Genomic DNA, 13,679 nt, shown 5'->3' with positions numbered 1-13,679 from the left:
GCTTTATTTTAGCGTCAAAGTAGAAGCAACAAATGTCTTCAGACGAAGCATTAGCACAGCAGTTAGTAAGATCGATGGAGCAATAAAGGATCTCATCCATATTTATATGTCTATAAATGTTAGATGAGTTCTCCGGGCCTGGTTGGATGAAGAAAGTAATTCTCCCACTGATGCTGCTGGTAAAGACAGACGGCACTTTAGACATCACTTCAATCAAAGTCAATTTATCTGCCGGAATTTCATGTGGATGAACGAGTGGAGCGCTTTGATTTATAGCATCTGTCCACCTTGGCTAGCCAAGCAAAAGCGACTTAATGAATATAGCAGTTAACGCTAGCAAGACCGTAACCGTACACTTTGTATTCAGTTTGCATAAACACAAAACATACTAAACCTCTATCTCGGCGCTCCAGTCATCCTATAGCCATTCTGATGCTGCTGCCATAGCAACAGGAAAAATGTCAGAAGAACTTGGCGTCGATGGTGCGTGCAGGGAAGCCGAGCCGAGATCTGAGTGAGAAGTGGATGGAGTGCAGAGACGGAGATTAAGACGGAGAATATAGGCCAAGATGATGATGAGAGGTTAGATGAGACTGAGTGAGCGGAGGACACGACATCTAAATCACACTCACCAGACACGTATCAACTGTTTATAGACAAATGATAGAGACGAGTCTGTACAATTATATTGGCTGGTTGACTGAAGTGGGTTTATACGTAGCAAAGTTTTTGACAAAATTAAGATTAAGTTAAAACTATTTTGTAATCTAAGGGTTAATTGCTACACAATTGTTTACATGTTATCTTTCACCTATTTTTGCTGTTATGACAAGTTATGACTCTTTCCCCTGGGCACACATTCCCAAATGGAATTCTAGAGTTGATTGATTATTTACATGTATAGAAAACTTGTTGTCGGACGATTTTCTTTTCTCATTAAAGCATTTTAAGGCAATGTTTTAAGAGAAAAAAAACCCTCATAGAATATGTGATGTCACCAAAAGAAATTGCAGTACAATGATAAATAACATTCTGATGGTATATACAATCACTTAAGTAAAGTATTTACTGGTAGAATAATGATAATATTAGAGGAATAAATGAGAGATTGTAATTAAAATTAATAATAAAATATTCATTTAATTCAAACATATTAAAAGTCAAATGGATTTTAAAGATTGTGAAAGAGTTTTCATGAGTAGTTAAATCTGAGGTCACTCTGTAATTGGAATGTGTTTTTCATGGGTAACATTGTACCATTGAACCTACATAACAACACTGATAATAACAACAACAATGTTAAACAAAGCTGTTCATTACATTTATTGTGTAAAAAATGCTTAATTTAACAAAATAAATGGGATAAAATAACGTGATTACACTTTATTTTATCTTAAACAATAATATTAATAATGATACACGTTGAAAACAAAAAGAAAAAGACACTATGACTATACTACTATAAAATTATAAAAAGACTGGATTAAGTAATAAATTGTCTTTCCTCTCCCATTTTAAGCAATATAAACATATTCAAATATTCTGTTCAACAGACACATGAAAGAAAAAAAATGTTTAGACAGTAAAGTGATCAGAATGTTTGAGGTTCGACCAAGCTAGTGCTTCTCAACAATTATGAATTGACCAGCATGTTGTTTACCATCATTTCCCCGTTTATCTTACAGCAGACCGGAGAGTATGCTACAGACGACGAGGAATCTGGCACCACGGTTGCCAGCGGCGACAAGAGCATCGAGGTGTTTGACCTTCCAGAGTCTGAGGACATCTTGTCTCCTTCTGAGTTGGATGCCACGAAACTCTACCAGAAGTTCAGAGAGGTAACTCACATTTAAAGGTGTAACACAATAAAAGATTTATACTCTAGAGTCTAGCACTGCCGCTGCACTGCAGAGATTTATAGTTAAGATCTGAGATCCGCTTATTCTCCCTTATTCCTAATCTGGTGATTAGCTTCCTGAACACAATAGCCATGTGAGACCTGTGCTCATTACATCTCGAATTACTCGTGTTTCCGGGAAAATCCGCCAAGAAGGAGAAAGTTTCAACACTTTTTTAAATATTTGTGAAAGAAATTTCCGTCCAGTTCTTGGCCAAACTTCACACAGAATGAGATCAGACTAAATTATTCAACTTTTCAACCCAATATTGTTGCTCAGCAAAGACATCCTAGGATTTTTAGAAATTTTTATCGGACATTGATTGAAGCTTTATCACTTTTGTACATTTGACAAGATACACGTTGTTCCTTTGACGAATCCTTTTGAAAAATGAAACTCCAATAAAGTTTGCTTTATTTCCCTTTTTAAAGTGGAAAATTAATCACTTGTAAAAATGCTTTTTGAGTTTTAAGATACCATCCTAGGAAAGAATAAAGTCGTGCTGAACACATGCTAATAAGTATTTTAGAGCCCCTCAAGAATGAGAAAACCTACTTTTTTCACGTCACTTTAGGGGCTCAGTATTAATCAATCATGTAGTTATGGTTAAATGCTTTTTCCTAATATTAAGTGTCGTCCAAAAGGTCCCCATTAAACAATGTCAAAAAAAATTAATTAAAATAAGAGATGATAGTGGTGCACCTCAGCTTGTGTTGTTTCTATGGTCATGAAGTCTGGGCAGAACTCCAGCAGCCGCTGACACTCTTGATGAATGGCTCCAGCTCCTCTGCAGACTCCTCCTGGAATATGGAGGCAAACGATAATGTAATCTCCCTTTAGGACTTCACTTCAACATCGTCCTCCTGTTCCTGCTCAAACCCCTTATCTGCTGTTTTATTATAATCCTCACCTCAGCCCCGCTGCTGCGTTCTATCAGGAGAGTGAGCTGTTATACATCTTTAAGAAGCTGAAATGAAGGGAAGTGACCCACGTTGGTTAGTAGGGGTGTGAGAAAATATTGATCCAAGACTATATCAATATTCAACAGCACTGTATTGATTGGTTTTCCTTCAAATTATATTATGTTGTTTATTATGAGTTATTTTATGGTTTATATAGATTCGATAAAATGTGTGTAAAATGAAATTATTTGATTTGTTTAAGTCATTACTTCCTTCATAACTGAAGGAGCAATAAAGTCCTGCAATGTGCCAGCGTTTACTGAGGGTGAGAGGATACAGACACCTTCGGCATCCTTTAAAGCTGATGTCTGGACATTTGGACATTTTAATTTTAAAACAAATCAAAGCAGTTGTGACATAGTCAAGATTCAGACGGCCTGTTATCACCAGAGTCAAGTACTCAGACAATACTATAAATACATTGTTGTTCCTACAGTATTGCAATATTGCATTGTTGCCCCTTTATCGTGATATGTATCGTATCGCCAGATTCTTTCCAATACACATCTCTAGAGGTTGGCGTGACTGCCTCGCGGCAAGAAGGTTGTTGGTTCACTTCCAGTTTGAGACAACCTGCGTCAATGCATTGTGTGGTTTCCTCCCACAGTCAAAAAACATGCAGAGTTTCTTTGAGTACTCTAAATTGTCAGTAGATGTGATTGTGTGTGTGATGTGTTGTGAGTCTCCGTGTGCCCGCTTACATACTGGTGACCTGTTCTGAGTGTCCCCTCCCCGTCGCCCTAAGTAGCTGGGATTGGTCCAAGCTCCTCATGACCCAGACCAGGGGAGTGTGAAAAACTGAACTTTAAAACTTGATTTAAAATCATGTGATTACATGTATGATATAAAATCTTCATGGAATAAAGAGTGGTCCCTTGGAAAAGTTAGTTGGGTGGAATCACTCAAATAAAAATAGACTTCTTGAGAGTCTGAGTGAGTCTCCGGGAGGGCTCGGGTGCAGGAGCTGGGACGCTCGACTGCATCCATCCACGGTCATGCATTGACAGCACTGAGAGCATGCGCAGCCGTGCGCTCAGTCTGACTTCTCTCTCCTCTCTCTTCTAACAAGCTCCAGCTCAAGCACACAGTGACAGAGGCCGAGATCCAGAAGCTGAAGAACAAGGTGAGCAAAGTGGCTTCACAATGGGTAGCATGGTGGAGGGTTGAGGACAGCAAACCAAGGCTCTGGTTCTGTGCAGCTGGCCACGGTGGAGAGAGAGAAGCAGCGCTGGGAGAAGGAGAAGACTCAGCTGAAGGCCAGCATCGAGGAGAACAAGGAGAGGATGATGAAGCTGGAGAGCTACTGGATCGAGGCTCAGACGCTCTGCCACACCGTCAACGAGCACCTGAAGGAGGCTCAGGCTCAGTACCAGTCGCTGGAGAAGAAGTACAACAAGGCCAAGAAGCTCATCAAAGATTTCCAGCAGAAGTGAGTCCACTTACACTCAAAATACTTGAGTTGAATTTATTTAATTCTCCAAATATGGCGGTGCTTGTTATATTTGTTTGCTTGTTTTTAAATAATATCACAGGTTTTTTTCTTTTTGATTTGTATCGATTTATTTATTTAAGGTTTCTTATAAAATAAGGTATTGTCAAAGACATTGAGGAAATAGCTATTTTAATTTTTTTTTTAAATGTGTTAAACTCATTTGAATAAGTGTCTTCCCATAAGCTCTATGTGTCGAATCTGACATTAAATCTTCCGTTTCAGTATTGAGACATATCCTATGAGTCTACTCTGCGACAAGAGTGACCTCTAATTCAACAGAAGTGGAGTTTTTCCACACATACGACCTGATGTTTTTGCTGCAGGATACAATTAAACTTTGCATATTTTGAGCTGTCTAAGAGTGAAAAACTATTTCATTAATTAACTATAACTTCTAATCTTGTCTCCCAGTTTCAATTTCAACTTCTCTACATCTGTTTACTTTGCAACAACTAGTTCTTGGTTACTAGTTTATTGTGTCATCATTTATCAAGGTGAGCTGAGAGACAGTAAATAGTTCTACTGTTTAAACCAGGTCTGGGCCATTACATATCATCACGGCCATATTTTATACACCGACTATCATTCAAAATAAATTAGGTATAAAATAATGTAAACTATTCATGTGCTGAAAAGAAACACGCGTCTCTTTTCAGCACAATCTATTTACAGTTTCCATATCTTTATCCTTAATATTTGATGTTGTTCAAAGGCTGAGTGACTGAGTTTTCTTACAACAATGATTTATGATGTGATCACACACGTGTTTTGATGATGTGCTCTTCTCCTCCAGAGAGGTGGAGTTCATGCAGAAGGAGGATGGAGAGAGGAAGCGACTGGAGGAGGCAGAGAAAGCTCATCTATCGGAGATCCAGGGCCTGCAAGTCAGGGTGAGAGATGTGACTCCGGCTTTTTATGTGTTTCCTCTTCACTCATATTATCAAAGCCTTATAAATGACAGATTTTATTTGATGATCTTTAGTCTATAAACATCTGACATGTAGGAAGATGGACTTACTTGCTCAGCTCTCCACTCATAAGAGCATCAAATAGATGGACGCAGTACAATATATCACATTCTGCAAACAACCAGGGGACCACAAGAGCCCTGGAATAGAGTCTATTGCAGACGTAGACAATTATATGACCTCAGGGGCCGCATTATATACTGTGACTCTTGTGAGGGGCTCTCAATCCAAAAAAAAAGAAGTAATACATTTATTAAGTTAAAAGAGAAAGAAATTCAAAACAATCAATAAACTTAACTATGCCAATAATATATGTATAACCTTTCATAAAAAAATGTGTTGTAAAAATCAATATAAAATAACTTTTTCTCTGAATATGTTTGAAATATTTACTCAAAGTATTTTTGGCAAGAAATATTCACCCAACAACAAAGAAAAAAAAGTCTTAAGCAAGTTTTGTTTGGAGTTAATGGTAAAATAGATACATAATAACATGCTCATGGTCAGAAACATTGTCTAAATGTTCTATGCAGATCTAGTAGTAGAAGTAGAAGTTATAGGTGTGTCCTCTATATTTCAACGCTGGCTTGAACTCAACGTGCTCCTCAGATCGCAACACTGGAGTCGGAGCTCATGCAGTTGATGAAACAAAACGGCATCCAGGTCAACAACAACAACAACAGCAACAACAGCGGAGAGATCAGCGCCGCCCAGATGTACAGCCCGAGCAGAGCTGCAGCGCAGACCCGAGGTCAGTTCATACCAGCGTCGTGTGTGGGAGTTTAACTGCAGTTTTTGTCAACACAGCTGTTTTTTTCTTAAGAACGTAGAAAACTACAAAATATTTTTAAATTAAATGCATTTAATACTTAAAAAGTTACCGGAAACATATTTTATTTTTGTTAAACTAGTTATAATTAATAATGATAAATATTTTAAATTATTTAAGCATTTTTCCACCCACACTTTGATTTTTATGTAATGTTTTTTTCCTAAAGCCTTCCAGAGAGAGCGTTTTCCTCTCTCAATGTTGTGCCTCACTGAAGTACACGACTTGTGGGTTTAAAAGTCACAAAGGTTTTCATCTCATTAAATACAAATGGAAGACCTGGGACTTGTCTTTGTCTTATAATTCAACTACAGGAAGTTTCTCTGCACATTCATTTGTTTCTTATTAAAAATTTTAATTGCTTTGTTGAGCAGAGGACGTCCCGTTTAATAACATGTTCTGGTTGTTGTCGGCGTCACAGAGAAAACAAACAGTTTATGAAGAATATTCAGAGCGACTTGTCTCTTGAAATTGACTGCATAATGAAAGGTTTGCAGCTCAGGTTATGTAAGGCTTCACGCAGACAAATGTCTACTTAATTTGTTGTTTCATCATATTAAGTGAAGAGGTTTGATCTGTTAAGTCGTTATGTCATTATTTGTGTGTGTGTGTGTGTCTGTGTGTGTGTCTGTGTGTGTGTCTGTGTGTGTGTGTGTGTGTGTGTGTGTTTGTGTATGTGTGTGTTTGTGTGTGTGTGTGTGTGTGTGTGTGTGTGTGTGTGTGTGTGTGTTCAGAGGGCTCGAGCAACTCTCCGAGCAAGAGGACGAGCTACAGAAGCGTCGGCCGCGACAGCATCAGCTCCACAGACGGAGAGGTTTGTGGAGAAAACACACACTTGTGCATGATATCAGCCTGCTAGCTCCTCCCTGCCAACAGAAATAGACGCGCTCAAGGCACATCATTCACACTCTTCATCGCTAACACACAGCTTTTTTTCATCCGCTGCGACAAAATTACTTCTTCAGTTCAAATAATTTGTTTGATTCGTTTATCTCGATTAATCTGGTTATTATTTTGACAATATTCTTCTTTATGTGACTGGATATGAAGTGCTGAGAGAGGCTTTTAACTTACCAGGAGGATGGAATAAGAAACTGACACAACTATAGTCTTTATCTTGATTTGTTAAAATCTTTCATGCTGTATTTGGCAACAGCGACGACACACAATTAATAACATCAGAGCTGCACCATTTGTATTCAAAGCACAAATCCTCTTCAAAATACTCATAAAATTAAATTTTATAACATTCACTGTGGGTGTGTTGAATGAGCTGAAATTGAAATCGAGAGATAAGATTAGAAGTAATAAATATCAGTGGGAAGTTTGCTGAAAAACATTTGGAGAATGAAGATTTCTGAGGTAGAAAAAGATGATGAAGCCCTGATTCTTTAAATATTTTTTCTTTTGATTGGATGTATTTTTACTGCTGCTAACACACACACAGCTCTAGCAAAAACTATTTGACTTTATGAAACTCATATTCATTACTAAATTATTTTTTTTTTGACTGATGTGTGACATTTTCTTATGGTTTAGAGTTTGTAGTTCGATTGTTAGAGGTTTGAAGACACACACATCTGGGGAAACCTGGTCATTTGTTCACAGTGTTGGACATTATCTACGAAAACAGAAAATAATCATTCCATGTCGTCTGTCACCAGGTGTTGGAGGGACACGACAGCCTCAGTCGCCGTGGTTCCATTCGCAGTGTGACGTCGTGTGACGGAGCAGCAGCGTTCAAGGTGCCGGGCAGTGCTGAGAGCTCGCCGAGACGATTGCTGTACTCCAGGTCCACTTCAAGAGACGGTCAAGATGGTCAGTGAAGGAACAACAAGGATAAACTGTTATCAAGTTTGAGGTAAAGTTTGAACTCTTGTATTTTCAGGCTCTCAGTCACCGGTTAAGTCCAGCTCTACTCATAGTCTGGAGGAACATGACTCTGGGTAAGAGAAGGATTTTTTCTTTGACTGTCTTTGATCTTAATTATAAATATAGGATCAACATAGACAAAACATTTCAACTTAGAATAAACAGCAGTTGCTAATATGTGTTACTAACGTTTAGATGTTTCTCAGTGTAGCAGCCCGCCAAAGCCCCCCCCACCTGGTTGTAAACTAAAATTGTGACATTTTTGTCAACTTATCCTTATCATGTGTAGAAAACTAGAAACGACTGAGTTTATGGCGACTCTTACAACGAACAAGACTGAAGAAGTTTACAAAAAAGACCATCCCATAATGTTTTTGTGGAATAAAATGAGTTTAATTTTGTTTTAAATCTTCACAAATACACTTTAACCGCATCAGATTGACAATGTGGTGCGTTCAATAACATAGTTACATTATTTAATAGTGTTGGACAAAAACAAAACAATAAAAATAGATTTATAAGGTATCAATAACAGAACAAAAGGATCACTTTTTGTGATGTTTTGTTTCATAACAAGATCTTATGATTCTGGTTTTAAATAAAAATAATGAAAAATGTTTTCAGCTTTTCTCTAATTGACCATAATTATACAGAAATAATTAGAAAATGGATGTTTGTGTTAAAAAGAAAAAAGCTAAAATAACCGAAATTGCAGGGAATTAAACAATAGTAACTTTCATAACACTCATAAAACCAAAGAGACTTTAATCTCCTTAAAGATATAACCACTATCAAAATGTGATCATAAACGATGATGTTCATTTCTTGTTCAGGTCTTGTCTCAGGAAAAGTATCATGAAGGACAAAGACTACAGAGCCTCACCTGCTAACAGGTACAACGTTAAAGTCGCACCATTAAAAGTGACAAACTTCTGACCCGATGTTTCCTCGTCAGTTCCACAGAGTGCTCAGCAGAGGGCAGTCCTGAGAAAGCCAAGTTCAAGGTAGGTCGAGATTTTCTCAATATGTTGACCTCATTTCATTGTCATTTATCAACTCTTTTCTAACTTGTGTTGCACAGAGTGACCTTACATGGCCCCACTTCTTCTCCTATTCCTATTATTTGGTATTGTATTACTTTGTATCCGGTGCGGCGTTGCCATGGAAATGTAAAGCATTAAATGGGAGAAAATCAGTTTGCAGAATCAATCATCGTCGAATGAAAGAAACTGTGATTTTGATCCTTCATTTTATGATTATTGGCGCTACATGTGGTCTTAATTTTGAAGAGGATTTTTTTATTTTTTTAAGATGACTCAGCAGGTATGATCCAAAAAATCCTCTTGATTAATGATAGCAGCATGATTTGCTGACTCGTCCTCCATAAATGTGTTCTTCAGAGCTTCGGTCCAGCTGTGAGTTTACGTCTCTAAATGTCTTTCAGGGACCGTCTGTGAGTGATGTGAGCAACAGCAGCAGCAGCTCGGTGGAGCTGAGTGGTCCTCTGGGTGAAGCAAAGCTTATGGGACCCTCTCTCAACCTGGGGCTGTCCTCAGATGAGGCATGTGTTCAACACAACTATAACTATAGAACATATATTAGAACTATATTTTCTTAATAATGACCATGTAATTATTTTAAAACCTGTTTCTCAATTAACAAATAATGAATTGTTCTTTTACCTTTTTTACTATTTAAAACCGGAATAATTTTCCAATAACTTTATCAATAATTCTGATTCAAATCCTTTGGCAACATGTAACCTATTTTTTTTATTCAGTGTATAATTCACTAACGATTCGTATATGATCAAACATCTGTCTGAAGATGATCTCTTCTAAAAATTCTGTGTCTATTTCTCTATTACGTTAAATTACTGGTGATTCTTGATGTTTGTTTCTAACTGCTGTCTCCCTCCTGCTGCTGCTCTCAGAGTCTGGATATGGTGGACGACGAGGTGAGATCGATCTACTAACATGTCCAGCTCTATATAATCAGAAGTCTCAAACTCATTGGCGGCCCGTGAACTGGTACTCTGAGGCCCTCCATTTGAATTTTTGAGTGGGTCGGTTAAGACACTCTCTCTTTCATTTATATAGCTTTGCTTATAACGTGAGGATGGAATAGATGTATTAAAAAATAAACATGCTAACACTGAACTATTAAAAAGCTACCTATTCATATATTCAAAAAAAAAAAAAAAAAAAAAAAAAAAAAAGAACTACACCTTGATTCTTGATTATAAACAGGAAATAAAGTTAGAAGTTATTACAGTTTTACCTTATTTGCCCCTTATTAGATTCAAGTACCATGAATTCACTATGAATAATACTGTTTCTTTTATAAGGAAAGAAAACACAAAAATACTAGTGTCAAAAGTGTTAAATATTTGTAATTGAAAGTATGTTCCCTTTTCTAAAGTGGCAGCATATTCATACTCAATTCACAAGTATTTGACTGTTATAATGGCAAAAATAACTTTACAGACCTTTTCCACTAGTGGGAAAAACCCAAAGTATTAACAGTAACCATTTAATCACAAATGTTTATAATTACAAATACTTTTTTTTTTTTTTTTGTAATTAGGATGGTATTAATACATTAATACTTGAATGTATGTGTTTTTTTTCCCTTTAAACAGTATTATTAAACGTTACTTCTCTCATAGTACTTACTCCTAATAATACACCTGTTATTTACCAGTAATTCAGATTTGGTTCTCTGTAAACTCCTTAATATCATGCTGTTAAGGGTAAATAAATTATAGTTACAATAGACCAGGTGTGAGTAAGTACTTTATAATAATTAACAAGTGGCTAATTTGCTGTTAATACACATGAATATATTGATTATAAATAGTTAATATGTGTTCCCCATTCTTAAGTACATACAATTGTATTAAAATGTTTTCAAATTCACAGTAAAACCTCACAGAAATCCACAAAACACTCAACAACAAAACATAAATCAGGGGCCAGTTGTCCTCTGGCCAGTGAAGTTTGAGACCCTGATCTGAATCATAGTCACTGCTCTGTGTCACACGTTCCTAACACATTACAAGAGAAGTTGGCAGCAGTTTAAAGTGTGTATCTTCACACACAGATCTTGGACGAGGGACTGTCGAAACACAGCGCCGGCGTCTCAGACTGGACTCCTCAGCAGGTCGCACGCTGGCTCACCGGGCTCCATTTAGAGCAGCATATCCCAGAATTCACTGCCAAGGCCGTCGACGGCGAGAAGCTGCTCCAGTTGGAAAGTGCTGAGCTCAAGGTCGGTCCGTGTCACCAGGTCTCCCTGAGGGACGCCGTGCTCAAGTCCGTGTGTGTTGCAGGCCCTCGGCGTGTCGTCGGCTCAGGATCGCGCCCTGATCAAGAAGAAGATCAAGGACCTCAAGGCTCTGCTGGAAAAGGCCAAGAAGAACCAGGAGAAGGTCGAGAAGCAGCGACAGAAGCTCCGAAAGAAAGAGCTGGAGGAGTGAGGCCGTTTGAACCGAGCGATCCTGAGTCAGTAGCACCGGCTTGAGCCGATCGGACGCTTTCCCAGTGAGCTCTTGGTCACAACTGTAGAAACCAAAACATGAAGTTTGGGTACTCTGGGTGCTTCCCTTCCATTCGCCTCATTTTAATCGTCATCTGATCACCTTTTATTTCCTCACGTTAATTCAGGTTTATTTATTTAGACGGGGAACTCTCCGGCTTAGACGACCTGCAAGAGACACTCGTGGATCTGTAGATCTGGAAAGTCTGCGGTGCAGTGCGCCTGCCTCGCCACTAGAGGTCGTCATGCTGACTGACTAAACTGGAGGAACCTGGAGGAACCTGCAGGAACTTTTACACTGGATTATTGAACAGACAGTGACGTGTCGACATGTATTCTATTGTTCAAACACTGGAATGCTTGAGATCCAGACTTCAGGTACAATGTACACATTTTAAATTTTTAACTTACCACAACTAATGAACCTGCAAGACTATACGTGTACTAGTTACTTGTAACCTGCTTTTTTTATATTCTCTCTCTCAAAGAAAGTACGACCCAGCCGTTGCCTTTAGAAACCAGTAGATTTATTTTCCAAAGTCGCTTTTTTCTCCTCCTCCAGTCTTAAACCATCACCGCAATATCCAAGATTTAGGAATACAGACGCCATACTGAGAGCTCTGAGTTGCTTGCAGGTCGATTTGAGACAGACGTATGAAACGTTTAATTACAGAAGAAATAATGTGCACATGAAGATTTAAGTTTTTCCTCTTTGTTATGCTATTAAATCATTATTTAGGATTCGCTGTCGAAACCATAGTAGGATTTAAGGCAGCCTCGATTCTGATCTGAGGTTTTTTCAACCACTGAATTCTGCAGGTAATGATTTTTTTTCTTGTTTATATTTATTTATATATGTATTTAACAAAGAATCTATCCATTTTTTATGATCACAGAGTAGGAAATAACACTTAATAACGATATCCTCGATTGTACGAACTTGTTTTTTTTGTTTTTTTTGCCAAAACATAATTAAAATATTGATTTTCAAAGTGTTTTCAGATAAAATGTGAAGGATTTTGAAGCAAAACTTTCATTCCCTCTTTTTTGGTTTTTCTCATGTATCTTTTGAACCCTGAACCAATGTGTGTTTAAAGAAGGAGCTAGAAACAAGAATTGTCAGCCATAGCAGGGTAAATTAATAAAATGTAACGTAAAACAACATGTCATGCTAGTTGACGGTCAATTTGTTTCTGCTTATAAAAGAAATGTGCCAAAAATAGCTAACGCAAATTTAAGCCAACATTTCTGTTCCTAGCTGATATAGCTTTATAGTTCGCATGTGTCTGGCTTAAACACTTTCTACATGGTCAATACAAAACTGATTTAACAAACTTTACTAACCCAGTAAAACATGAACTTAGAAGCAGTTATGTGGTCATGTTTGATTTTTGTGGAATGACTACTGAGAAGGAGATAAAAAACAGAAAGCTAACAATGCTAACAAACCACCCACTCTGTAAAGGCGAGAGGCTAGAACAGTTTTAAAGTCAAACTAATATGTCGTTGCACAAACAACAAGAGCATTTTCTAATTTAACGTGTTATTTTAATTTGCACTTATAATTTTCAAGTACTGGTTGAAGCTAGCTAACTGAGCTAAAAGTAAACATTTGTATTGGTTCTGCTGTATGATACTTGTTAAAGCAAGTTTAGCCTTTGACAGTTGTTTTCTTTAAACGTACGCTAACAATACTTCCAGCTAGCCAAACATCTACACTTTCTAACTCACAGCAATACGACACGATACAGATGTAGACATGTCGACCAACTTTCAGAAGTAGTCCAGCATCACATAGATTGTATTTTCTATATCATAAATCCAACATTATGATGAACCCTCCGTCTCTGTTCTTCCTCAACAAATGCTCAAAACTGGGTATTTTCCATCTTGTGTGTATGGTTTCTCAACCAGCTGCTCGTGCATCAAGCTGAATTCTTCAAAGATATTTCTACCATGTGTGTAAATAGCCCTGAAGTCCACGGGCTGCTCTCTTTTTTATGTCCCAACACTGAGAATATGGGGAAGACGCCTTGTTTTCTATGGTGTCAGCGCGTTTGTTCACGGCTGAGATCTCCCCCCGAGCCCCGGATGTCAGTCCGGAAGTTGCTTGTGATTAAA

The 13,679-nt window shown here is 37.8% G+C and overlaps 1 protein-coding gene across 1 annotated transcript in view; it reads left to right on the top strand.

Annotated features, from left to right (window-relative positions):
- ppp1r9a (protein phosphatase 1, regulatory subunit 9A) overlaps nucleotides 1–12,720 on the top strand; it is a 37,108-nt gene extending 24,388 nt beyond the window's left edge. Inside the window, exons 7-20 of the mRNA XM_087787635.1 lie at nucleotides 1,686–1,838; nucleotides 3,930–3,983; nucleotides 4,060–4,289; nucleotides 5,146–5,242; nucleotides 5,930–6,071; nucleotides 6,884–6,963; nucleotides 7,814–7,967; nucleotides 8,038–8,095; nucleotides 8,855–8,914; nucleotides 8,977–9,025; nucleotides 9,466–9,582; nucleotides 9,955–9,978; nucleotides 11,124–11,291; nucleotides 11,353–12,720. Of these exons, the coding sequence (XP_087643761.1) occupies nucleotides 1,686–1,838; nucleotides 3,930–3,983; nucleotides 4,060–4,289; nucleotides 5,146–5,242; nucleotides 5,930–6,071; nucleotides 6,884–6,963; nucleotides 7,814–7,967; nucleotides 8,038–8,095; nucleotides 8,855–8,914; nucleotides 8,977–9,025; nucleotides 9,466–9,582; nucleotides 9,955–9,978; nucleotides 11,124–11,291; nucleotides 11,353–11,499 (1,533 nt within the window). The 3' untranslated portion in view covers nucleotides 11,500–12,720. The remainder of the gene's footprint in view (nucleotides 1–1,685; nucleotides 1,839–3,929; nucleotides 3,984–4,059; nucleotides 4,290–5,145; nucleotides 5,243–5,929; nucleotides 6,072–6,883; nucleotides 6,964–7,813; nucleotides 7,968–8,037; nucleotides 8,096–8,854; nucleotides 8,915–8,976; nucleotides 9,026–9,465; nucleotides 9,583–9,954; nucleotides 9,979–11,123; nucleotides 11,292–11,352) is intronic.
- The last annotated feature ends 959 nt before the right edge of the window (nucleotides 12,721–13,679 follow it).

This window comes from Callionymus lyra, chromosome 3 (genome assembly GCF_982586985.1).
Source record: "Callionymus lyra chromosome 3, fCalLyr1.hap1.1, whole genome shotgun sequence".
Classification (NCBI taxonomy): Eukaryota; Metazoa; Chordata; class Actinopteri; order Syngnathiformes; family Callionymidae; genus Callionymus; species Callionymus lyra.
Note: the sequence above shows the minus strand (reverse complement) of the source record. Positions and strands in the feature narration are given on the sequence as shown.